The sequence below is a fragment of the Rhinoderma darwinii genome, chromosome 9, assembly GCF_050947455.1.
Source record: "Rhinoderma darwinii isolate aRhiDar2 chromosome 9, aRhiDar2.hap1, whole genome shotgun sequence".
Classification (NCBI taxonomy): Eukaryota; Metazoa; Chordata; class Amphibia; order Anura; family Rhinodermatidae; genus Rhinoderma; species Rhinoderma darwinii.
In genome coordinates this window covers 69,905,518-69,932,952 of record NC_134695.1, presented here as the reverse complement: position 1 = coordinate 69,932,952, position 27,435 = coordinate 69,905,518, and the positions used below count along the sequence as shown (strand labels likewise).

The window sequence follows — 27,435 nt, the reverse complement described above, 5'->3', positions numbered from 1 at the left end:
CGCTGCGATCCGGAACCAGGAAGGTAAGGTCAGTCTGTTACTATAGTAACAGGGGCCCGCGGCCCGAGTTACTATAGTAACTTTTTATTGATGTGGTGCGGGGGGCTGTGGGCCCCCCTGGCTTCGGGGCCCGGTCGCAATTGCGACCCCTATAGCTACGCCAGTGTAGATATGAGATAAATAGATAGATAGATGATAGATAGATAGATAGATAGATAGATAGATAGATAGATAGATAGATAGATAGATAGATAGATAGATAGATAGATATGAGATAGATAGATAGATAGATAGATAGATAGGAAGATAGATAGATAGATAGATAGATAGATAGATAGATAGATAGATAGATAGATAGATAGATAGATAGATATATATGAGATAGATAGATAGATAGATAGATAGATAGATAGATAGATAGATAGATAGATAGATAGATAGATAGATATGAGATAGATAGATAGATAGATAGATAGATAGATAGATAGATAGATAGATAGATAGATAGATAGATAGATATGAGATAGATAGATAGATAGATAGATAGATAGATAGATAGATAGATAGATAGATAGATAGATAGATAGATAGATATGAGATAGATAGATAGATAGATAGATAGATAGATAGATAGATAGATAGATAGATATGAGATAGATAGATAGATAGATAGATAGATAGATAGATAGATAGATAGATAGATAGATAGATAGATAAGATATAGATAGATAGGTAGATAGATAGATAGATAGATAGATAGATAGATAGATATGAGATAGATAGATAGATAGATAGATAGATATGAGATAGATAGATAGATAGATAGATATGAGATAGATAGATAGATAGATAGATAGATAGATAGATAGATAGATAGATAGATAGATAGATAGATAGATAGATAGATAGATACTTTGTCTGTTTTGCTAAACTGTCAGCCCTGAGGTGTGGCTGCTCAGCATGACAGACATACATACACACAGTGAAGGGGTTAAGAGCTGGATTACTAGTTGCTACTTACATCTGCTGTGGGGTCAGAGAGCAGCTCGTACTGCAGGGGAGCAGCAGACACGCACACCATCTTCTTGCTGTAGCCATTCCTTTCTCTCTGCACAGGTCACGAGGAAGAGGGAAACAGCAAGAAGTGAGCTGATTGGGTGGACAGTACAGTGGGCGGGGCTGGGTCTCGTAAGATGAGTGGATTCATCTATCATTCATTTTCCACCGTCTTGTTCCCCCTCCACGCAATGACTCTCTGACAGCTGAGCTGCCACCAATGCTTTAAGCTACATTACTGGGTCTCTTTTGTACCACAGCAGGGACCCAGCAATGTAGAGCAATCATTGCAGCGCTAGTGTGGTGAGGGGGGCCTGCGGGCCCCCCTAGCTACGGGGCCCGGTCGCAGTTGCGACCGCTGCGACCCCTATAGCTACGCCACTGATATTACGGTATAGCAGGCAGTGTGTATAATATATGATATTACGGTATAGCAGGCAGTGTGTATAATATATGATATTACGGTATAGCAGGCAGTGTGTATAATATATGATATTACGGTATAGCAGGCAGTGTGTATAATATATGATATTACGGTATAGCAGGCAGTGTAGGCAGCATGGAAAGTTTAGGGCTAGAGCATGGGCAGCTACTGTCAGGCTGATGATCACGTGACTGCACAGAGTGACATCGCTTCTACCAATCAGCGCAAGGCTGCGTGGGTGCGTCATTCCAGGCTTAACCAATAGATGAAGCCGTGGTTGAGCGGTGCCAGGCAGGGGCTGTGGAGCAGTAGAGCGGCGATCTGAGGCGGCTGGTAAGCGGGTGTGTGGCAGGGGGAGAGGACAAGCAGCGGGCGGGGAATGTGTGTGTGGAGGAGGCCGGGGTCTGCGTACGGGTTAGAGGCCGGGATATCGGGCGTTCACGGGTGATGTTTGTGAGGAGTGATGACAGCGTCATGTGTAGGCCGGAGCCGGGTGTCACGTTCAACTCCATTGCCAGCTCCTCACTGCAGCATGGTACCTTAGCCCCGAGGGTACAGGTGCCCCCCTAGAATGTCCGCTCGTAGCTCCCTGTGCCTGGCTGGATGCTGAGAAATGTGACGGGGTGTGCTGCCCTGACATGTTACCCGCCGATGGTACAGGGGCCTCCTGCTGCCCCGGCGTGTCACCCGCAGCTGGTACAGGGGCCTCCTGCTGCCCCGACGTGTCACCCGCAGCTGGTACAGGGGCCTCCTGCTGCCCCTGCGTGTCACCCGCAGCTGGTACAGGGGCCTCCTGCTGCCCCGACGTGTCACCCGCAGCTGGTACAGGGGCCTCCTGCTGCCCCGGCGTGTCACCCGCAGCTGGTACAGGGGCCTCCTGCTGCCCCGGCGTGTCACCCGCAGCTGGTACAGGGGCCTCCTGCTGCCCCGGCTTGTCACCCGCAGCTGGTACAGGGGCCTCCTGCTGCCCCGGCTTGTCACCCGCAGCTGGTACAGGGGCCTCCTGCTGCCCCGGCGTGTCACCCGCAGCTGGTACAGGGGCCTCCTGCTGCCCCGGCTTGTCACCCGCAGCTGGTACAGGGGTCTCCTGCTGCCCCGTGTCACCCGCAGCTGGTACAGGGGCCTCCTGCTGCCCCGGTGTGTTACCCACAGGGGCCTCCTGCTTCATTGATATGTACCCACAGCTGGTGCAGGGGCTGCCATGTAATAAGATGTAGAACATGGTCCTTGCTCTCCCTGGCACTCTAATGGGGGTAGTATGGTGCCCACTCCTTTCCTAACCCGCATCATGAAATGTTTCATGCCCTGGCATCCACCCTGTGTACCCTTGCTGGCAGGGAGAAGTGGCGCACTCTTGTTCAGCATTGATCGCGCATTGCTCCTCATTTAAAGGGCTTGTCCTAGGTTCCTGTTCTCTGATCTAGGACCATCCTGTGTATGTCACATTAGTGGAGGCAGCTGCCATGTTAGTGTCTCCCCTGTAATCCTACACATGCGGCACATCACTCAGCACATATGCTGCAGGAGGAAGTGTGCGGAGCTATTAATAGGTCAGGACTGGCGCAGCGGGCACACACGGCCCTGGCACATGTTATTCCATGGTATTTATAACAGTGTCCTAAGTACAAATCAAACTTCCATATGCTCGACGGGCATCAGATCACTGCCACCAGCCGCTGACTAATGATTGGCATTCCACTGAATTGTGACACTACAGCGAGTCTCTGATGCCCGCTGTACCAGGAACCTTTGCCCTTAAAATCTGAAAACTCTGTGTATAGAAGTCGTTGAGCTGCCTTTAGTGTCCTGTTAATAGTTTTACTTAGCCTTTTTTTTTTTTTTTTGCCTTACCTGTTCTCTGGAAAGCTGGGTGACTACCATTACAGCCACTACCACATTCAGCTTTCCCAGACTCTTGAATGGCCTCTGTGCCTAGTTATGCCAGAATATATCTCCTGCCCCTGCGTTAGAATCTTGAGTAGTTCAGGACTCTAGGAAAGCTGGGTGACTGCCTCCCTGTGAGCCAAAGTAAATGGTGGAGGGGGGGGGGGTCTCACTCCTGTAGATGATCATAGGGGGGGGGGGGGTGCTGCATTTCCAGTAGTCATCCCACTAAAAAAACACTACAGTGAGCCTTTTAGTCTTAAATGGCTGATAACAGGGTACTATAGACTGCATTTAATTGCACAGCAAATGCGATAAAATAAACTTTTGGTTTAGTATTCCCTTATCTTGTTGATCTGCAGCCTGAGGCTCTCCAGTTGTGACAGTACAAGTCCCTGCAGACCCTGACATGTTGGGAGTTGCTGCTCTACAACAGCTGGAAAGCCATAGGGTGCAGACCAGCGCTTTAAATAGTTCAGACTCCTCATCATCCCCTCACAGGCGGCAGCTGTACTACAGACACGTGGAGCTTCCTGTGGGATAACACTGGTCCTTTGTCTGCAATGAATTACACTGTAGCCAAATGCCATATATAATAAACCCCTATCTATACTGGGGAAAGGCGGAGTAACGCCTTAATATTTAAAGAGGTTTCCCGGTTTTATGTAAAAACATCGTAATCGTATACTGAAAAGTTCTTTGTTTATCAATTCAGCACAACTTCAAGTTATCAGCTTGCCCTCAGTGAATGGAAACATTCTTGTATTATTCAAAGGCTGAAAACCTTCCTGACTTAATACTTCTCGCAGCTGAGCATTTGCTACAGTTGTGTCCAATCTAGACAAAACTCTGTGTGCTGAACACTTCAGCTGCGTAGTTTGTTACAATGTATCAGTCTGGAGTCAACAGACAATTGTCTAGACTGGATACAAGTGTAGCATTGGATGGATATGGCAGAAATGCTCCGGGGGGGGCGTCTTGCCACTGGGACTATTATATGTAGACGGACCGCACGCATGCAGCTACCACTCTCCCGGGAATGGGGAACCAGTCACCCCTGTTCTTGGGATCGGTGGGCAGACCACAAATAAATGGCATATCTAACCGATATGCTGTCAACGTGGGTGATGGGTAACCGCATCTAATCCAGTGACGCCAGTGCATAAGTAAGAATCGGAAAGTATATGAAGGCCCCACATTGACAAAAAGCGGGCGTCCCGCTGCTATCCCGACATAGGAGCGTCATCTGATGACCTCGAATACAACCTGATAGTGTGTGGACCCTGCACGTCATTACCAGGCTGGTGAACCTGCTTTTAGATTATTTATTCTGCCTCAAAAAATGTTAGGAATATAAGTTGCACGCAAAAATCTCCCGTCTGTCCTGCTCCGTAAATAGTGGAGGAGATTAAGGAAAGTGCGCCAGAATTCTTGGTCAAATTCTGCAAAATAACTGGCCTACAGGCAGTGCGGTAAATTTATGTTTTAGACGCTTTATACGTCTCACTCGAGCTTTGAAAAGGTGGCGAGGCTAAAAGGAGTCTTGGGGTATGTTCACACGGCCTATTTACGGACGTAATTCAGGCGATTTTTACGCCTCGAATTACGCCTGAAAAGACGGCTCCTTTACGTCTGCAAACGTCCTTTACGTCTGCCCATTGATTTCAATGGGTTTTACAATGTTCTGTTCAGACGGTTTCTTTTTACGTGCCGCTGTCAAAAGACGGCGCGTAAAAAGACGCCCGCCTCAAAGAAGTGCGTGAGGATGGTGCGTAAAAAGACGCCCGTCCTCAAGGTCTTGGGACGTAATTGGAGCCGTTTTTCATTGACTCCATTGAAAAACTGCTCCAATTATGTCCGTAATGGACGTCGCAAAAAACGCGTGCACTTGCAAAAACGTCTAATATTCAGGAGCTGTTTTCGCCTGAAAACGGCTCCGTAATTTAAGACGTGTGAACATACCCTTAAAATGCTCCAGATTTCTTGACAACATGCACCATTCTTTAGGCACTAAATATTGATATAAAGTACGCCTGCCAAAAGGTAGTGTAAGAAAGATGAGTCAAATATATCATACTTCGTTTGCCACTGTGATTAATTTGGCGCAGTTTCTTCCTGTTATTGCGGTCTAACTTTAGGACAGTAGTAATAAGTTTACTTTATTCTACATGAACTTTCCCTCAGGATTTTGCAGCCTGTACAATAATCCCCCCCCCCCCCCTTTCAGGCCGATTGTTCTAGATGTTTCTGAGCCGCGGTGTCTCTTTATTTCGCCGTTGTCTGCTTTGTGTCCCAGTGACAACCTCCGTGTCAGCTGCAAAGATTCAGCTGAATCATCCAAAGGGAAATCCCGTGCAGGGTAGATGGAGGGGGATGGGAACATTCAACATAGAACTTTTTAAATAAAATTTGGAATATAATTTCTTCTGAAATTTCTATTCCTGAACTCCCCGGAGATGTCAGCCACAGATTCAATCATTGCTTTAGAAAATGTATTGATTTTACATGAACTTTTTATTCCTCTTTCATTCCACAATTCCCTGAACGGCATCACTGCCCTACCTGGGAGGGACCTAGGGACAATATGCATTATGAATAGAATGCCAAAACGACAGTAAAGACTGACAAACATGCAGAGCATTAGTAAAAAGGGGAGCAATTTGATGTTAATGCATGACCATACGGATATATATATGCCATTCCAGTTCTTTGGAAAGCTGGGTGACAATCCCACTATTAGTGGTTACTGTAGAATAGCTTGTGGCTGGAGAGAATATTACGAGACGTTACACAGAAGGATGATTCAGGGACTGTTTCTAGGTCATTTGAGCGTAAAATCTACTTTAAAAAAAATCTCTCGCCTTTTCTTGGAACTGTATGGAGTGTTAGTTACGCAAAATGCGCCTTGTGCGTCACTGGTATCCTTATATCTCTGGAAGTCTCCACTGTGTAAAAGACAGTGTCCCTCCTCTGGGTTATGACTGGCAGTGTCCCTCCTCTGGGTTATGACTAGCAGTGTCCCTCCTCTGGGTTATGACTGCCATCTTCCTCTCCAGGGCTGCAGGATCAGACTACTCCTAGGGTTTGTTTGTAGTCCGTAACCATGGAGACACATGGCTCTGTATAAGAGCTGTATGCACCAAACGGTAGAATATTTTTAATCCAGACTATTTGCAAACTTGCTCTGTTTTTTTATTTGAGCTGATCTGGAACAATTATAAAAATGGTTGCAAGGATGACTATAGCCTTCAAATAGTAAAACCCCATGTTGTTCCTTCACGGTTGATCTGTGTCTGTCCCAGGCCATGGCCGCAGATCATGAGGATCTGAGTGGTTCTTGGTTCAGGATTCTGAACAGGTCTGACAGGTCTTTGTGCTATTACTCGTTACAGGCCAGAGCTGCTCCCCACACGTCTGTTCTGCGCTGGATTAGGATTCAGGGTGCTGTGCCTTTTGGGATGGGCCTTGTTTCATAACCTTTTGTTAATCAAATGAGCACGTCTAATACCTTGTGCACTCTTAAAGTGACCTTGGTTGTAATAAACTTCTTAGGGACATGAAAGAGGACTGGAATTAGTGGCTGTCTATGAGCTGGGACCCCACAGAGCACTGGAGCAATGGGGTCTCTGCCACATATCCAAGAGCTATGCCCCTTCTGCCCTTGGTGCTGAGATGTCCCCCGTCCCCTGCCCATAGACCTTAATGCACTAAGGAACCCGTCATTCTAGCAATCTCTTGGGCTCCCTGCTCACACTCTCCTGCCAATGCAAACATCTTACTAGTACCTATGTCTGTCTGTTTCAGGGGTATTCTGGTTAGAACAAGTTACCCCTGAATCTGTAGAATAGGGGCCAACTTGCTAATCGCTGGAACCCCCCACCGATCATGACAACGCTGCACTTGGCTGTCTCCGGCGCTCCCATAAAGACTGAATGGAGCGGCAGTGTGCATGAGCGACCTGCCGCTCCGTTCAAACGGGGGGTGCGGGACTACCGTTCTCGTGAACGGTGGGGGTCCCAGCTGTCAGACACCCACTGATCTGCAAGTTACCCCTATCCTACGGATAGGGAGTAACTTGTTCTAACCGGAATACCCCTTTAAGTTGCATTTCACTCGTGAATTGAAGGGTGCTACACAATGTTACTACAATGGGCAGTGACAGGACGCAGTGGTGGAATATGCCAAGCTAGGAGGGGGTTATTGGTGGTTTGTCTGTCTCTTTTTGCTTGGGAACGACCTGACCCGTGAGGTGTAAAATGCACTGTTAATAATGAGGAACGGAACTACTCAGTCCAATATAGGGCTGGGCAATTAATCGAAATAGAAATTCAGCACAAATAATCGACGTCATCGTGTGAATTTCGATTTTATAAATTTATTTTCTCCCGGTTTAAACTGTATCTGCATCTTCAGCACGCAGATACATTTGAATCCAATGTTGGAGCAAGGGACCCTAAGGAACGGGGTTAGGTGAGTATGTATATTTTTATCAGGCACTATTGGGAGCAGCTTTGGGGGCATTATACAGTGCGGGAGCAGCTATGGGGGACTTTATACTGCGTGGGGTGCAGCTATGAGGGCTTTAAACTGGGGAGGGCACTTATGGGGACATTATACTGTGCGGGAGCAGCTATGGGGGACTTTATACTGCGTGGGGTGCAGCTATGAGGGCTTTATACTGGGGAGGGCACTTATGGGGACGTTATACTGTGTGGGGGCATTATACTGTGCGGGGCAGCTATGAGGTGCTATACTGTGTGGGGAGCACTATGGGGCATTATACTGTATGGGGGCAGTGTCGGGGGTTTATCATATACAGCAGGCTCAGGATAAATATTCAATGGCGTGGCACGCAAATAGGGGGAGTGGTATGCAAAAAGGGGTGTGGCCTAAATCGTTCAATCGTGATTTTGAGTTAGGTCATAATTGTCCAGCCCTAGTGTCCAATATATGAGAAATTTTGACTGAACTATTTTTTGTTTGTTCTGCAGTAAAGCTGACAACTGCTGGAGCGCCCATGGAAGGGAATAAACATGCAAGTGATAAGAAAGGTGAGCAGCAATCCTATTTCATATACTGTTTAAATTATGTATTTTTAATTTTTATTAATAAATGCATTGCATTGAAATTCAGCATAAGGGGATTTTTCAGTCCTAGGAAATAGTCCTCAGGATAGGTTCTCAATATCTGATTGGTCGGGGTCCAACCTCCGGCACCCCTGCTGATCAGAAGTTTTGAAGGGGCAGTGGCGCTCGTACTGTGAATCTCTGACGCTTGTAGCGGCAGTTCACAGTATTACAGCCGCCTTCCATTCAAGTAAACGGGTGAAGGCTGTAATACTGTGAACCACTGTACGAGCCCCTTCAAAACAGCTGATCGGTGGGGGTGCCGGGAGTTTGACCCCCACGGGTCAGGTATTGTTGGCCTATCCTGAGGATAGGCCATCAATTTCTTATAACTGGAAAACCTAATAACCCCCGCTGTAATAGTATGGCACAGTCAGGAGTCCACTTGCGCAGTAGTGGGCTCTGATCTTGTGGGCACTGCCACTTTATCATACAATCAGGAGCAGGACCTTGGCTGTAATACATAGCTGCTGTCCTGCTTTAACAGCGGATATCAGAAAACAAACTGATCTCTGTTGTTTAACAGCTGATTGCGTCATGTAAAGGGTTAAAACAAAGGGGATTACAATAATAATTAATGCACCAGTGTTATTGTTTGCTGATGGCTTTTCCAGTGCCTATGAAGGAATCTCTGCAGTTCACACTTTGCAGTACTTTGTTTTTGTTTTTTCATGCTTTTTGGAGATCGACCTAAAGGGGGGAGAAGTTTTTGGTTCCATTCCTGTAATTTGCTAAAACAAAAACTATAAATGCAAAGTGTCCGCCTCGCAGTGGAGATATCCTTGTTATAAACCTTTAGAAATGTAATAATTGCTGATGTTTCTAAACAGAAAAACTGGCAGATCAGATAATGCAGAATCCTCAGGTTCTCGCTGCCCTTCAGGAAAGACTTGACAGCGTCTCTCAGACACCATCAAGCTATATTGAAACGTAAGTACACAACGAACGAGTGAGTAACAGAAAGATTACTCTATTAACTTACTATCCATATAGCACCCACATATTCCGCAGCGCTGTACACAGACTGTAACCACTCGAATCAGTCCCTGTCCCCAGGAGCTCACAATTTAAAGGGTAACTAAACTTTCATAGTGACATGTCAGAAGTTTTATTCGGTGGGGGACTGAGCACAGAGACCCCCCACCGATCGATAAAACGAAGCTGCAGAAGCGCTCGGGTGAGTTCTGAGCCGCTTAGTTTCTGATGGTCGTTTTTCTCGGAAAGCCGAGCACTTGGTGTACAGGATCATAGACTTTCTATTGAGTCCGTACACGTTACCTCGGCTTTCTTAGAAAAGCAGATCAGAAAGCACGCAGCTCAGCGCTCACCCGAGCACTACTTCTGCTTCACTTTAGTGATCGGTGGGGGTCTCGGTGCTCGGACCCCCACCGATTCAAACTTCTGTCATGTCACTATGACCTGTAAGAAGTTTTCTGAAAGGTTAGTGACCCTTTAATATCTATTACAATAAACTGGCTCTTATTTCATAGGAACCTATCCGTATGTTTTGCGTATGAGTGGGTGAGGATACCCACACAAACATGGGGAGCAGATAGAAGCTCCATGTAGATGTGACCCTGGTCGGATCTGAGCTTCCGACCCATGTGCTGCATATACTATTGTTGTGCAGGTTATCAGCTGCTGTGGAATTACACAGCAGCTGATAACCGACTGTAGAGCTACAGGTTGGGAGTCACTGCCCTATACAAATGTGAAGGGTAGCTCCGAATTCACATAGGAGAATGTGCATTAAAAAGTTTTTACCCTGAATGTAATACGTCTTCCAGTTGTCCTTCTCTCATGTAAACGTTTTATTCAGCCGTTTATATCTGGAGTAAACTGGGGGACAACCATTATGTCTGCCATTACAGATCATGTGGAAGTTGTCACTCCGCTTTCCCAGTCTGGACAGGGAATATATTGCTGCATAGCCAGACAGATTTTCCATTCAGTAGTTATGGCTGCGAGGGGCGCTTTATCCGTAGTTATTTTGGTTGTCGCACAACTTTCCCAGATAGAAATAAGAAGCGTATTTTATAATGGTTCACGCCGGTTGGTCGGGAAGGGGAGAGATCGGGACGGTGAAATACAACTAAATGGGTTTTATCATTCCCCCACAAACAGTTTACCGAAAGCAGTGAAGAGAAGAATCAATGCTTTGAAGCAACTTCAGGAGAAATGTGCTCACATAGAAGCGAAATTCTACGAGGAGGTGCATGAGCTGGAAAGAAAGTATGCAGCCCTGTATCATCCCCTGTTTGAGACGGTATGTTGTTCTATACTGTAGGGCAGCCAAGCCCTGATCACTCCTCAGACCGGCTTCGTATGTTACTTGCATGTAAAATAATGCAGCAATTAGATATTACGTGGTGTTCGTAATGAAGTGCTGTTCAATATTGAGCCTCGGCGGCTATTCTTGTTTTGAAAGCGTTTTTCTGACCCCTAATAATAGGAGCAAACCGTATCCAAATGACTCAAAATAAAATAATGTAACATACTTCTGGGAATTCTCCTACACCGACGGTTCTGGGGTTGTCCACTGCGTCTTGTTGCATCGGTGACGTTACTTGGATGACCAACCACTGGGTGCAGTGGACACGTGACAAACGTCATTGTTCTGCAGTGACAAGACTCGAAGAGGGATCCCGGAACGGATGGCACAGAACTTACACTAACTTTTACATGATCTTGTCAGCGGTTCAGAATTTTTTTTAAAAACGTTCAAAAAACTTTTAGAGCGTGTCATAATGACTTGTCCGAAGTATTGGTTTGTGGGGATCTTGGACCCTCACCAATCGCTAAAACGAAGCGGCAGAAATGCTCGTGTGAGCGCTGTGCCACTTCACTTCTGTTCAGCTTATTCGAGAAATCGATGTAGCAGTGTACGGACTCAATAGAACGTCTGAGCCTGTACACCTCTACATCGGATTTCCGGAAAAAGCCAAACCAAAATGAAGTGACACAGCGCTCACACCAGCCTTTCAGACGCTCCGTTTTAGCGGTTGTTGGGAGTCTCAGTGCTCAGACCCCCACCAATCAAAACTTCTGACCTGTCACTATGAAAGTTTAGTTACCCTTTAATGTTGTATCTTTTCTAACTTCAACCGAAAACTTTTTTATGTTTAATTAGAAACTGAGCAAGCAAACATTATTAGTTATCTGTGGTACTATAAGGCTACAGCTCCATGATGGCCTTTGGTCAGGCAGCGTCTGAGTAACTCACAATCTCAATTATCCCCTTTTTAGAGAAAATATTTTGGGGCGATTTGCACGAGTTCTAACCATGTTGCACGACTTTTCCCTTACAGGGAAACGTTGAGATCACACGACAAAATGTCACTGTTGGGCCTAATGCTTGACGAACATTAAACATTGTACGATCAATTTAATTGAGTACAGAATTCCTGGGGAGACTTTGCTATCGGCGAGTCTTCACTTTTTCTAGAGCTGCAACCAATCGGGTTGCTGCTATAATCTTCTATAGGGCATCTGACTGTCAACTGAAATCTGATTGGTTGCCAAAGATAACTCCTTCATTTTACAATTGAGCCATGTTTACACAACGAATTTTCACGCGCATTTCGGTGCGTAACCTGCGTTGAAATCTGCCTGCAAAACGCGTCCCGTTGATTTCCATGGGAATTTTGAAATCCGCATCATGGAGGAAGTGTCATGACACTTCTTGATTTGCACATATGTCTATCATGCTTGAGAAAGGTCCCATGGTGGGACAAACTATACACATGTTAAAAATGGCAAGAAATGAATTCTCAAGCACGCTGCAAACCTTTGTGTGAGACTGATCTTCTGAATGTATTTCCAGAGGAGACAGGTTGTTTCAGGAGAGACAGAGCCATCAGACGCCGAATGTGAATGGCACAGTGGTGGTGAGGATGAAGACAAAGACAAATTATCAGTAAGTAACTACAGACGATGGCATTTTTATAGAATGGTTGGCATGGTGCCGCATCATTTAAAAGTCTGGTTATTATTTCCTTACCCATCGTTAGACTGCAAGACGTAAAAATCCCAAAATAAAAAAATTCTCGTACAAATACTGGATTCACTGTCTTTATATTCTACTTCAGTACTGCCAAAGTTACAGTAAAGTTTGTTGCTACATCCCATTCCTGTGTGGTAACTACTCAAACCAGAAAGCCTGTCCCAACACGATACCAGAATTTGGACTTCGATACCGATACTTTGTGTAGTATTACGATACTCTATACTTTTGCCAATAGTAATAATAATAAAAAAAAGTTCCATTTTCTGATCTGAGGCGCGAGGTGTGATGATGAGTTTTGAATCTCCATTACCTCACATTAATAGTAACTAACCCAATCATGTTCTCCAGTCATAATGGACCACATTGGGTTAATGTGCGAGGTACATGATTGGGTTAATTACTATTAATGTGAGGCACATGAAGGTTCAAAATAAATAATGCCTCGTGCCTCAATAATAAGTGACAGAAAGCAGATTTTATTTTATAACCGCGTGAACATCATAAATTACGCTCTAAATTTGTTATTACGGTCGCGACGATACCGGATATGTGTTGAGAGTTCTTTTAATGTTGTAAAAAAATGTGTTTATTTTTTTTAGTTAACTTTTACTTTTTTATTTTTAAACTTTAATGTACAGTTATATCTATATACTGATAGTACAGAGGCATTTGTTAGGACATACCTAAGTATACCCTAACAGGTAATATGGTCAGACAGCCCTGGGTTCCTTCAATGGATTCTGGGCTGTCTGCCCGTAGGTGGTATGTCCCTCGATCTCCCTGTGACGCAATCCAAGGGGCATCCCCCTTCTCCTTTTACCCCTTGAATGCTGCGGTCCGATTTGATCGCAGCATTTAGGGGAAAAGCTGGCGGAGATGAGAGGATTCTCTGAGTGGGGCTGCGGCTGTGTAATACAGCCATTGCCCCGCTCCTGACAACAAGTGTGGGCACGCGGTCAGTATGAGGTGATGCCGCCCGCGCTGCTCTAATAATCGATGGCGCAGGCAATGTAGACGGAACGGTATTTTGTAGTGCACCCGCGATGTTCTGTCTGTAGTGCCGGCAATCATTAATGCAGCGCTGGTCGCATCACATGCTGACCACGTGTGTGCACTTGTCATGACTCGGGAGCGGGGCACTGGCTGTATTACCCAGCCGCAGCCCCGCTCTAACAACATTCATGTGTTACTATACTAAGCTATGTGGCTGCACAGCTTCGTATCGAAATACATGAATTAACGGTATTGAAACGTTTAAGGGTACACGGCATCGAAACAGTATTGAAGTTTCGATGCATCGAGCAACCCTGCCCAACACATCGAGCTGCCATGACGGAGAGCTGCATAATAATACTGCAAGAACTGAGCTACTTCTCCTGGGTTACCTCGTGTTTATTAAAGACATAGGAATAGAGTAGCACTTGAACAGTACTTGGGACATACAGAAGTGGGATGTTACCCTGGGAGGCTCTCGTTTATTGCAGGCTGTTACAGATACATCCTTTTGAACACAATCTTACAGATATTATATAGAATAACATAAAAGTTGTCACTTTGTACATACATTACATTACTTATCCTGTACTGATCCTGAGTTACATCCTGTATTATACTCCAGAGCTGCACTCACTATTCTGCTGGTAGAGACACTGTGTACATACATTACATTACTTATCCTGTACTGATCCTGAGTTACATCCTGTATTATACTCCAGAGCTACACTCACTATTCTGCTGGTGGAGTCACTGTGTACATACATTATATTACTTATCCTGTACTGATGCTGAGTTACATCCTGTATTATACTCCAGAGCTGCACTCACTATTCTGCTGGTGGAGTCACTGTGTACATACATTACTTATCCTGTACGGATCATGAGTTACATCCTGTATTCTACTCCAGAGCTGCACTCACTATTCTGCTGGTGGAGTCACTGTGTACATACATTACTTATCCTGTACTGATCCTGAGTTATATCCTGTATTATACTCCAGAGCTGCACTCACTATTCTGCTGGTGGAGTCACAGTGTACATACATTACATTACTTATCCTGTACTGATCCTGAGTTATATCCTGTATTATACTCCAGAGCTGCACTCACTATTCTGCTGGTGGAGTCACTGTGTACATACATTACTTATCCTGTACTGATCCTGAGTTACAGCCTGTATTATACTCCAGAGCTGCACTCACTATTCTGCTGGTGGAGTCACTGTGTACATACATTACATTACTTATCCTGTACTAATCTTGAGTTACTGAGACACTCTTTGGCATACGTCGGGTGAATGGTTCGGCACCAGGAGCTTTCCCGGCGTATTCTCTGAACATAGGGATCTAATGTTATGTAGAATCGTAGCTGTGGAAAAAAAAAATCAAATGCCTCCATGTTCAAACCGTTAATAATAAATCTCAATTTTTATTTTGTTTTCATTTTTTTTAATCTACTAGGAAGATGTAAAAAAAAAAATGACCATATCAGACAAGCCAAATACGGAAGACCCCAGTGGGATACCCGACTTCTGGCTCACAATATTTAGGAATGTAGACATGATTGATATGTCATTACAGGTAAGCAGCTCACTGTTTATAACTATACACCTCGATATGAAATCACTTACTGTGAAGTTTTAGGTACATTTTCTGTAGATTTCACCTTTTTTATAATTTTTTTTTTTTTTTTACTAAAACATGTTGGCTTTAGTGGGGGGTCCCAATAGTGTAACACCCTTTGATCGTATTCACTATATATGCCATAAAAACCCTTTAAGTCCTAATAACAATTGCGTTTCCACTCACTGTAGTTATTCACAGATTTGTTCTTCTTCCAGGAACACGACGAGCCAATATTAAAGCACTTGCAGGATGTAAAAGTGAAATTCTCTGAACCAGGGCAGGCAATGGTGAGTAGTTCTGTATTGTTAGGGCTTTCTCTCAATTGACTTTTTTTTTTTTTTTTACTATTTAGGGCTCGTCCACACGTAACGGAATTGCTGCATATTTTTTACGCATGGAATTGCGAATGAAAAATATGCAGCAGAATACAGTAGCAGCAAGTGGGTGAGATTCAACAAATCCAATCCACACGCTGCGTAAAAATTCCGAGCAGAACTTTACCTGCGGTGCGTATTTTTCAGACCGCAGCATGTCGGCTCCTGCTGCGGAAAGTGGACAGAATTGCTGCGTTTTTCAGAGGAGATGTCACCATCTCCCAACATTGTGAAAAACACAGCAGAATATGCACCGGTTTCTGCTGTAAGAAAACACAGGAAATGGTGCGTTTTTGCTGCAGCGGAAAGTCTGCTACTTGGAACAGAATTGCTGCAGCAATTTCGTTACGTGTGGATGAGCCCTTAGGATATTGATACTGGTAACACCAGGACGTCATGTGTGGGCCCACAATCGACCGATCTGGTAAATGCGTTCATACAATGGCTGCTGTCTATTGAGATGCATTGGGTCAAATGGCCAGATCCGTCTGAGAGATTCCGGTCTATAATATTTATTATACTAATAATCCTGAAGAACATTTCTTTGTTTTCCAGTCTTTTATATTAGAGTTCCTCTTCGAACCTAATGACTATTTCTCTAACGATGTTCTGACGAAAACCTACAAGATGAAGTCTGAGCCGGACTCAACTGATCCCTTTTCATTTGAAGGCCCTGAAATTGTCGATTGCGAAGGGTAAGAGGGTTTAGGGCAACTCTGATTCACTCTAAGGCTGGGTTCACACAGAGTTTTGGAAGTTTGAGGCAGATTTTCCTCTGCCTGCACGCCGATTTTCGCAGCCTTTTTTGCGCGCGGGCATAACGCAGCGAAATACGCTTTCTCTGCCTCCCATTGATGTCAATGGGAGGTCAGAGGCGTAACCGTGCGACGATAGGGCATGTCCCTGTTTTCTCCCGCGAGCCGGTTTTACCGCTCGCGGGACAAAACCGCCTCTGCCTCCCATTGAAATCAATGGGAGGCATTTTCGGACTGTTTTTGGCGAGTTTTGCAGCGCGGTTTCCGCGTCAAACTCTGTGTGAACCCAGCCTAAGGGTATGTGCGCACACAAACTCAAAAATGTCTGAAAATACGGAGCTGTTTTCAGAGAAAACGGCATTGGATTTTCAGGCGTTTCTGAAGCTGAAAATGAAGCTTCTCTTAGGGTATGTTCACACGCACTAATTACGGACGTAATTCGAGCGTTTTTGCCCCGAATTACGTCCGAAAATATCGCTGACAAACAACTGCCCATTGAAAGCAATGGGCAGACGTTTGTCTGTTCACACGAGGCGTAATTTAAGTGCCGCTGTCAAATGACGGCGCGTAAATAGACGCCCGCGTCAAAGAAGTGACCTGTCACTACTTTGGCCGTAATTGGAGCCGTTATTCATTGACTCCAATGATTAGCAGCGGCAATTACGTCCGTAACTGACGCGGCGTTCAAGCGCCTGCACATGCCGTTACGGCAGAAATTACGGGGATGTTTTCAGGCTGAAACATCCCCATAATTTCAGCCGTTACGGACGCCCTCGTGTGAACATACCCTTAATTTGGAGCTTCTTTTCATGCGTTTTTTGAGGTGTTTTTCATAGTGTTAATGGAAAATCAGCTCCAAGAAGTGACATGCTACTGTTTTTTAAAACCGGCGTAAAAAGACGCCCGTATGAAGTAAATGTTTTTGATTTCAATGAGCAGTTGTTTGTAGGCGTTCAGCTTCCGTTTTTTTTCAGGCGTAAACGCCCCGAAATACGCCTGAAACCACTGCGTGTGAACATACCTTAAGACTTCATCTGCTGATTTTAGTCACACATGAAAATTAATAAGATGGAATTTTAACCCTACAGTTTATCACTGGCATATATCGCTGCAGGATGCATTGAAGTAGTTTGCGTATCTTACACCCTTGTTTTCACTTTGGCCTCTGGATGGACAACAATCAGAAGAAATTTTGTAGTCCGGAGGTCACTGACTATGTGCATAGTGAACACCCAAGTGCACGACATCCATGATGCCTTCAAATGCAGGAAGTTTATGGCACAGCCTTCTGAGAGGAATCACAATGAATGCCTGTGTGTCCGCTATCCATAGTGGTCACTGACTTTATTGTCCACCCCTTCTTGAAATATAAGACAAATTGGTTAAGCGATAAATCGTAAGCATGGTAATTCATTGCGTTTTTGTAGGTAGGAAGTATCTCATACAGTTCTCTCTTCTGATAATAGGTGCACTATCGACTGGAAAAAAGGCAAGAATGTTACCGTTAAAACCATAAAAAAGAAGCAGAAGCACAAGGGACGCGGCACTGTACGTACCATAACAAAACAAGTTCCAAATGAGTCCTTCTTCAACTTCTTCAGTCCAATCAAAGGTGAATTGACAATTTCTATTGCCTTCAATCCGCTTCAGTTCTTGGTTTGGGCTATTTAGTAAGGCACCACTAGTATGCAATAGATTTCTGATAGCCAGTGTGAAGATCGAATTATATGCACGATTCTACCATTGATAGTAGCATGTGTGTGGTGACATCAGTGTTTTGATGACATCACTGCACCCGACAAAAATCAGACCTTTCAGCAGTGCAGCCTCAGTGCTGACTGAACATGAGACGGTTCTCTTCTTTTAGGCCACTTCACATGGGTGTATTTTGGATCCGTATTTGTAAGCCAAAACCAGGAGTGGCTAAAAAACACAGAAGAGGTGCAAGTCTTTCCAGTATACTTATTCTCTGTTCCACACCTGGTGTTGGCTTCCAAAAATGAATGAAATTCTGAACAGAAAACTACCATGTGGAAGTGTTTTTATTGTTACTTACTGGCCTTACTGTTTCTGAGCTCCTTCTTGGTTTCTCCGTCATTGAAACTGCCTCGAGTAGATGAAACACATTTGCTTTACATTATGTCTACCTGTTATGCCTTATTCACACGAACGTGTGTCAAATCGGCCGTGAAAAACGGCTGAATTGCATCCACGCAGGTCCGTTCTCCACAAATCCCTGATGTGTGCAGTGTAAATAACACATGATGATTTTTTTGTCATTTCTCTCGTTTTTCTTTTTTGCAGTATCGGGAGATGGAGAAGAATTGGTAAGTGAGAAATGTGCCTGTTGTGTAATGCAGAACAATGATCTTTTTAAATGGGTATTCACATCTAAAACATTTGTCATATGGACAGTACATGCCGTAAATGTCTTATAGATGCAGGTCCCAGCTCTGGAATCCACACATCTCTAGAATAAGGGTCCCCTACCCTGTTCTGCCTGATGAGGGGGCCTCTGGCTGCCGCATCCAGGGGGAGAATTAATGAAAAGGTGGCCAGGAATTCCGAAAACGGCCAAGCTCGACTGTTGCCATAACACCAAAAGAACAGAATGGAGAAAGCCTGGCACATGTGTGGCCACCTCTCAACTCCTTTTCACCTGGCGGAAAGGGGTTTGGGCGACCTCCGTTCTAGGTGCAGGTTTCAGAGCTAGAACCTGTATCTATCAGACATTTATGGCATATTCTTCGGATATGACCTTAATGTTAGATCGGAATAAACCTTTTAAATTTAATTATCAAAACATGTTTGGATCTCTGCTTTACTTTACAGGATGAAGAGATGGAGAATTCTTTAGCAGCTGATTTTGAGCTCGGTCACTTTTTCCGGGAAAGAATAGTTCCGCGAGCTGTTCTGTATTTCACCGGAGAAGCCATTGAGGACGAGGACAGTGTATGTTGATGTGCATCAACTTTTTTGTCCACTGACTGACTAACGTGAAGCATTTAATAATTTGATATTTGGAAAAGCTCAAGTCTTACAATTGAAAAAAATGTTGTTCGTGTCTGATTTGGAGAAACTTTCTTCATATTGCGGGTGCTGAGCCTGGAGGTTTTATGTTCTGGGAGCCCCGGCAATATGCTCTTATCTGTCAGCAACCACTGTATAAATTCCCGTTAATGGGCGTTTATTCTATCATTGGGCATCCATTTATTCCGTTAAGTGCCATGTAGTTCTATGATAAGTAGTACTTGATGCCGGTTTAGCTTAAACAACTCTGTCGAGTAGATGGGTGCAGCCTTTCAAATAATTTAGTGTCCTGCCTCCCGGACATTGTGTAATATATCATTTAGTTAGGCAGGAATAGTTGTGTAGTCCTGATTGTGATCCATATGTTTTCTGTTTTTTTAATTTTTTATTACTGTAGTTTGAAGAGGGTGAGGAAGGAGAAGAGGAGGTGAGTCCTAAGTTAATTTTTCACGTTTTAATTTTTAACCTGTAAAGCAGATCTGTCACCTGAATGTACTGCTTTATGTAAGGGCAGCATGTGACAGGGACAGGTCCGCTTTCATTATCCCAAGCGGCACAGTATAGGAGCAATCAAAGACTATAGAGGGGGGGGGGCACTCTATTAATACAACGGACTCACTAATTCCCTGTATTTGATCGCTCCTACTACTAGCCAAGTGGCAAAATATGTCAGGAAATGTCATTTTACTGCCCGTATCGCCCATAGAAGTCTGTTACCGTGAAAATTGTCCACGGCCATCTGCAATTGCAGGTATGTTAACAAGCGATGCTAGGGAATTCATTGCAGCGATCGTGTGACCAACACAGGGGGGTTGGGACAAACTGGTGACATCAATTCCAGCCTTTCTTTTTTTTTTGCGTATCTGTAAATACTGATGACACACTAATGCACTACGGAAGTTTTTTGCGAACAAATGAACAACGAATACAGGCAACGGGTCCATGGCATTGTGGACCGCTAAATCACCACGCTTGTAGGCTCTCTGTAGCACTCTGGTTTATAGAGGGGGACGGCCCTCCCTCCATTAAATTAGACTGCCTCAATAGGACGCTTGAACAATCCCTTCAGCGTAGCTGCGTAATATAGTGATCTACTGTAGAGGAAGGATTTGTATAGTGCTAGTGGGGATAATTTGTGTACTTTTATATTCTGAAGGTTGGTTTTCATGTCTGTTCTGATTTTAGGAAATAGAAGGTGAAGAGGAATGCGAGGAAGAAGAAGATGAGCCAAATACTGATAAAGTAGGTTCTTCTGACCAGTGATATTATTATTATTATTATTATTATTAATCATACGGAACTTGTAAGGTGTTATATCTGAACTCCACACAAATATATATAAAGCGCATACAAAGGGAAAGCACGAATTCCCAATATTGGTTCAACTTTTGACTATAGTCACTTTCCCAAGGTCCATATTTTCCCAGACACAATAATAACAACTGATGGGCATATTTCATAACAGGGGTTGTCCAAAATCGGGAAAAATTTTTTTTTTTTTTATTTTATTTTTTTTCCTCCAAGAAAACCGCGCTACGTCGGTGTATAAGAGGATGTGTCTGGGATTGCCCTACAGCGCCATTCCATTGAATGAAATGATTTACATCCCATCGCTGCCATTACTAGCCCTGTATTACAGCCCGGGGCAACAACCGTACAATTCATAGTAGAGAGAAACGATGTTCCTTTTGACTAATGTTAGATATATTGCACAGATGCTGTATTTTACATTTGTTGACTGCCAATGTTAAAGGGATTGTCTACCAAAACCAAGCGCCAAATTTTTTCTTTTTTGTAAACTCCTCCAAGTGTTTGGTGTACAGCATCTGGAACCCGGACTAGTCCTTTGTTGTTCCTGGGGTAGTCCACCACCCAGCACATCCGCACTGTAGCCATGACAATCTTGCAAAACAATTTGTCTCCTTAAGTATTTCTGTATCCTGCGCAATATAGTTCTCTGGGTTAAAAACCTGACAGAGTGGCGATTCCCTGATCCCCATTCCTCCAAGAGTGGAGCCCCATTAGGTGGAAATTAAATGTAGTGATAACTTTGCAGCTCTCTCCCTTCAATGGGGTTTTCCCACAAGATACATGTGTGATCGCTGGGGGGGTCCGACCGCTGGGAGCCCCAGCGATGAGAAGAACCGGGAATCGAAAGTCCCCCAAAGTGCTCCATCAGAATAGAGCGCCGGTGCGCATGCTTGACCAACGCTCCATGCATTTCTGTGGCACGTCCTGGACCGCTGTCTACACCAGCTTCATAGAAATTAATGTTGGTCGAGCATGCGGTCCATTCTCAGGGAGCACTTCAGGGGACGTTCTCCTCATGGCTGGCGGTCCCAGCGGTCGGACACTCAGCGATCGCACATATGTCCTGTGGATAGGTGATACGTGTGTTTTGTGGGATAACGCCTTTAAAGAAACAGGGCACTACCTTTCTTCTTATAGGGGAACCCCCGCTTAGCAGACACTTGTCATTCTGTAGATATACCATAAATGTCTAAGATGGGGAAACCTCCTTTAAGGTGTCTCCTTCTTTCGGAGTATAGTGAACATGACGTACTGTCCGTGTTGTGCTACATGTCTGACATTTTCGCAGTGACCATCTTGACCTCTTTAGATACAATACTTTTGTGACCCCCGTACCAGTGTATTTACTGAGTGGTCTCTATAGCTGCATACAAGTGCTCAGCACAATTTGCCATCTTCCTATCCTTAATGTTTAGAGCTAGAAGTGTCTGGATTTCGATGTACCTTGTATCTTGTAGCCAAGATGGCGCCAAACTACAACAGTCAGTAACTTGCATTCGTCATAAATGTTGCAAATTGTATGTTCCGCAAATAGTCATTTCTTAATCCAACTAATCGGCTCTGAGATGTTCAGCACCAGCATGATACTTGTACTGCATGAGCTGCCTACCTGTCAACTGTTGTGAGCTGTTTACTGCCATGTCCATAAGGGGGCGCTGCTTGAAATCATGAACTTTTACATTTTGTTGTAATCAGTCTGACGGGCAGAACTATACCAAAAGCATATAGGGCTAAGCTTTTTAGGATCATATCATTGTCATTATTATGCCATTATAATGAAGGTGCCCACTGCTCTCATCCTTTCAGCTTTGAGCTCAGAGCTCTTCTCAGGTCTCCCATTTGAAGTCATTGGGTGTGTAACGTGCATTATATATTTGCTCTATGTATTCATTGTTGGGGTGCATTGCCGTTTAGACCTATGGACCTGAACATATGCACACATTTATTATACTCCGGAGCTGCATTCACAATTCTGCTGGTTGTTGTGGAAAACAGTCAGCAAGCTTGTCGTCGGATACACCCCTTAACAGCTAGGCTGAGCTCTTATAATGCAGAGAAGCTGTTAGTGTTTTTTACATCAGATAACTGTACAGTACCTGGTGTAAAGAAGATGACGCATCCCCGAATGCAAATCACCAGAATAACATTTCTTCAGACCCTGAACAAGCAGAGAATTTTGGGAGATTTTAGCTCTGAAACCTGCAGAATAGTGAGTATAATACAGGATGTAACTCAGAATCCGTAAAGGATTAGTAATGTATGTACACAGTGACTCCACCAGCAGAATAGTGAGTGCAGCTCTGGAGTATAATACTGGATGTAACTCAGGATCAGTACAGGATAAGTAATGTCATGTATGTATACAGTGACTCCACCAGCAGAATAGTGAGTGCAGCTCTGGAGTATAATACAGGATGTAACTCAGGATCAGTACAGGATAAGTAACGTAATGTATGTACACAGTGACTCCACCAGCAGAATAGTGAGTGCAGCTCTGGAGTATAATACAGGATATAACTCAGGATCCGTACAGGATAAGTAATGTATGTACACAGTGACTCCACCAGCAGAATAGTGAGTGCAGCTCTGGAGTATAATATATTTATTTTTTTCTTTGGTGTAGTTCTGCCTTTCTGACTAGAATCGCTTGTCTGATTGATCAGTTGTTTTTCCCCCAAAAAATTTTTTCCCCTCCTCCATGTTCGCTTTAATTGATCTCTTCCATTTTTTTTCTGTTTAGGTGTAATTTTTTTTTTCATGTTTGTCATTCATACAATCCTAGGTAAGGTTGATCTCCATTTGTGTCATCTCCCCTTTGTTTCTTTCTTTTCTTTAGCCTATACTTCCTCATTTAGGGGGAATCACACATGGCTTAAAAAATGTGCATTAGGCCTAGTTCACACAAAGTATTTTGGAGGCAGAAAAAATCGGCCACCAAATTCCTTTAGGAATTTTGAGGCAGGTTTCAACCTGCCTGCGCTTTTTTGCTGAGTCTTTCAGTGTTTTTCACCAGTGGCCATTGAGGACCTTGGGCAAAAAACACCACGGAGAAAGCTTTTTCTGCCTCCCATTTGATTTCAATAGCGGGTCAGAGGCAGACCATGGCAAGAAAGGACATGCTGGTTGTTTTTCCCTAAAGCGGCTAAAAACTGCCGGAAAAAAAAAAAAAAAGGGGAGGCGGTTTTTGGCACGGATTACGATGTGGGTTCCGCTTCAAAAGCAGCACCAAAAAACTGTGTGAACAGAGCCAAACGTGTATTTATATATTTTTTTGCGTTCAGCTGAGAAATGATTGCTTATTTTGTGGCGTTTTCCATCTAGATTTCTGTGCAAAATTTAAAGTCACATTGAAGACTATAAGGAAATTCTGCATTTCAAAATAATGCAGCACATGCAGCGGAAAGAGTTTACGCAGCAGATTTAAATTAGGAGCAAAACATGAGACCACGTATGCATTGCAGATTGCAGTGGAAATATTATGCAACCAAAATCCGCAGTGTTTATGCCATGTGTGAATTCACCCTTACTCATGATCATTCGCCCGCCTTGTGTTCGGTTCTTTTGGGACAAGCTTCCTTCTACCGGCTTCCATTATTTTCCTATGTCTGCTGCTTCTGGCCGCAATCTTTGTGTTTGATTTATTATATTCGTTAGTGTTACTTTGTAGCAAAGTCTTTTTAAAGAGGTTTAAAAACATTCTAATGTAGATTGTGACTAATTTTATATGATTTACACCAGAAAGTGGCGTAAATTATAGCGCAAATCTACTTCAGCTCACAGCTGGAGTGGATTTGACTTTCTGGCGCACAGACGGACTGAGATGCGCCTCATAACAAAGTAGCCACATCTTACTCCAGCGTGGTTTGGATGTTTAAAAAAAAAAAAAGGCAATCAGTATAAGTATTTGCCACTGTTTTCCGCGGCGGGAATAACTCGCCACAATGTGATGCGATTTTTCGGACGGAATGTACTGTGGGTTCCAGGTGTGACACGCTGCGTGATTTTTGCGCAGCGTATCTGCCCCGTGGGAACCTGGGCTTTAAGCAGTTGACTTATTGAAAAAGGCTAAACGGCGTCCCTTCCTAAAGACCATTAATACCCCGAACGTGAATCTGTTAAGGAACACCTGGCTATACTTACTGGGCAGCTAAACGGCTATGAAAGGGTGAGGATAATGGGAGTAGTGATTATTGAGGTTAGGAGATCTGTTTGGACAGTGGCCTCTCCACCTTATTCATTGCTCTGCTAAAAAATTAACATATTTACTTACTTTTGAAATCTCATACCCTGAACGTAACGCACCTGTACATGTGCTTATTGTGCCGCGTGTGCTCTGTGTTCTGTGTATTTGTCTTCCATGTGTCTACCGTAACACCGTATTGCAGTCCGCATATAGAATTAATCTACATATCAAGTTGTGGCACTTTGTAAATACATTAAATTTACCATTTTGCAGCTGAGATCTCACAGCATTCACCCCATATTATAGAAGCTAAGCTGTTAGAGGTTATCAACAAACTCGCTGACTGTATCTAATTGTAACAGTGAGTGCAGCTCTGGAGTATAATACAGGATGTAACTCGGGATCAGTAATGTAATGTACACAGTGACTCCACCAGCAGAATAGTGAGTGCAGCTCTGGAGTATAATACAGGATGTAACTCTGGATCAGTACAGGATAAGTAATGTAATGTATGTACACAGTGACTCCACCAGCAGAATAGTGAGTGCAGCTCTGGAGTATAATACAGGATGTAACTCAGGATCAGTACAGGATAAGTAATGTAATGTATGTACACAGTGACTCCACCAGCAGAATAGTGAGTGCAGCTCTGGAGTATAATACAGGATGTAACTCCGGATCAGTGCAGGATAAGTAATGTAATGTATGTACACAGTGACTCCACCAGCAGAATAGTGAGTGCAGCTCTGGAGTATAATACAGAATGTAACTCAGGATCAGTACAGGATAAGTAATGTAATGTATGTACACCGTGACTCCACCAGCAGAATAGTGAGTGCTGTTTTGAAGGGGCCGCAGATCTCATACGAGTGCTGCTTCCCCTTCATTTATTCTTGTTCACTGTGAATTTTCGACACAGATGTAGCGGCGATTGACAGGTATTGCAGCCTTTTTCTTTTATTCACTTCAATGGGTGAAAAGGCTGCAAAACATGCTGCAATTACTTGTGAATCGCCGCTACATCCGTGTCGAACATTCACAGTGAACAAGAATATATGAAGGGGAAGCAACACTCGTATGAGCTCTGCGGCCCCTTCAAAACAGCTGATCGGCGGGGGTCCCAGGTGTCGGACCCTGATCTATCAGCTATTGGATTCATGGGCCCACCAGATGAGATCACTCTGAGGTTCCACACACCGTCTATACAGAACATGCACACCCAGTCGTGGTCTTTATCATTGTACACGCAGGACATATCATCAATACGATCTGATAGGTTCTTTGTGAATCAACATATAAGAAATAGACCCTAGTGGCAAGTGATTGGATGCAAATGGGGTTGTCCTGCTTGGTCTTTGGGGCCCACTGCCAGAGACAAATCTACTGGTGGAAGTCCCAGATCACACACCCCAGCCAGTATGTCATTGGGACGTGTACTATAAATCAAAGGGAAATTTCTCCGTGTCACTTTCAGGCAATAGGGACTTGCGTCACCTCAATTATTACAGTGCGTGCGTTCTCCTGCCACTTTACCATCAATTGAACTGCGCCTTCCTGCCACCTTACTGTGCAATTAAATATATATATATTTTAAACCACTAACTTTTATGAACTTTTGAGGGGGTAACTGATCTTGGGTCTTATTTACAGTGACTGCAGTAGTTTAGGCCTTTTACCATTGAATAAATGGGATTTATAGAAAACCCACAAGTTCCTCTAGGCTCTCTTACACGGGCCAATTATCGGGCAAATGATCGCTCCTAGAACGCTCGCTGCTTATTGCCCCATGTAAACTGGGCTGCGATCAGCAGATAAACGAGCAAATGCTCGTTCATCCGCTGATCGATTAATAATTTAGTTAATTAATTAATAAAACTATACGTTGTCGGCAGCGCATCTCCCTGAGACGCGCTGCCGACATGATGATGATGATGTATGGGGACAAGCGATGGGAGTACATAGCTCCTTGTGACTGGAGCAAACAAACGAGCGGCCTCGTTGATCGGCGCTCGTTGCATCGGCCAAAATTGGCTAGTGTAAGAGGACCTTTTAGTCTTCAAGATTGCTGGAAGTGTACGGGAGGGTCTTATCTACCAAACCTCATCAGAATTGACATTACATCCCTCTACTATGGCTGTTTTTTTTGTCTCGCTTTGATGATTTGTATCGGTTACCGTCTCTAATACGTGTCCGTGTTTTACCATTTTTCTTCTGGGCAGAAAGAAGCCGTCCAGCCTGCCGAGTGCAAACAGCAGTGACGGAAGGCGGATGCATTTCTAGAGTGAAACCTTTCCAAATATTCAGGATTCTACCGTGATTCTACGTCAAGGCTTAACTTTTTTATTTTTTATTTTTTTTTATATGCATGATTTTTCCATTTTTTTATTTTTATTTTTTTTTCTTCTCACCTTCTTAGCCTATTATCTACAGATGTATTCTTGGAACTCTTTGGTCTTGTTGAATTCAGGTGGAGCAGAAGCACAGTCTAAGTCTACATACTGTGTTTTTGTTTTATTTTTTAAATTTCCTTAAGTTTTTTTTTTTTTTCCTTCATTTTCCTTGGAGTACGCAGCTACTTTATAAACCAAATGTAAAAAAAAGACAAAAAAAAGATAAACGGATTTAGAGTTTCCATCACTTGCAGCACTTGGTCTGCAACCTATTGC

General features: G+C 43.9%; 1 protein-coding gene across 3 annotated transcripts; it reads left to right on the top strand.

Annotated features, from left to right (window-relative positions):
• The first annotated feature begins 1,728 nt into the window (after nucleotides 1–1,728).
• On the top strand, nucleotides 1,729–27,084 carry NAP1L4 (nucleosome assembly protein 1 like 4). 3 transcript variants are annotated; one of them, XM_075838065.1, is made up of 14 exons: nucleotides 1,729–1,813; nucleotides 8,356–8,415; nucleotides 9,321–9,420; nucleotides 10,615–10,756; nucleotides 12,314–12,406; nucleotides 14,952–15,071; nucleotides 15,332–15,403; nucleotides 16,046–16,185; nucleotides 17,712–17,857; nucleotides 18,550–18,572; nucleotides 19,078–19,197; nucleotides 19,673–19,702; nucleotides 20,461–20,517; nucleotides 26,989–27,084. In XM_075838065.1, exons 2-14 carry the CDS (start codon nucleotides 8,382–8,384, stop codon nucleotides 27,025–27,027), a joined length of 1,116 nt encoding a protein of 371 aa, XP_075694180.1. In that variant the 5' UTR covers nucleotides 1,729–1,813; nucleotides 8,356–8,381; the 3' UTR covers nucleotides 27,028–27,084. The 3 variants fall into 3 exon arrangements, with proteins under 3 accessions (XP_075694180.1, XP_075694182.1, XP_075694181.1); XM_075838067.1 differs by lacking the exon at nucleotides 26,989–27,084 and adding an exon at nucleotides 23,327–23,368; XM_075838066.1 differs by having other exon boundaries at nucleotides 1,799–1,821.
• The last annotated feature ends 351 nt before the right edge of the window (nucleotides 27,085–27,435 follow it).

Bases quoted from the DNA above. Each gene is read 5' to 3' on its own strand.
- NAP1L4 (XM_075838065.1), top strand. From the start codon at position 8,382: ATGGAAGGGAATAAACATGCAAGTGATAAGAAAG. The intron at 10,757-12,313 runs GTATGTTGTTCT...ATGTATTTCCAG, and splicing joins ATCATCCCCTGTTTGAGACG to AGGAGACAGGTTGTTTCAGG. The intron at 19,198-19,672 runs GTATGTTGATGT...TTATTACTGTAG, and splicing joins CCATTGAGGACGAGGACAGT to TTTGAAGAGGGTGAGGAAGG.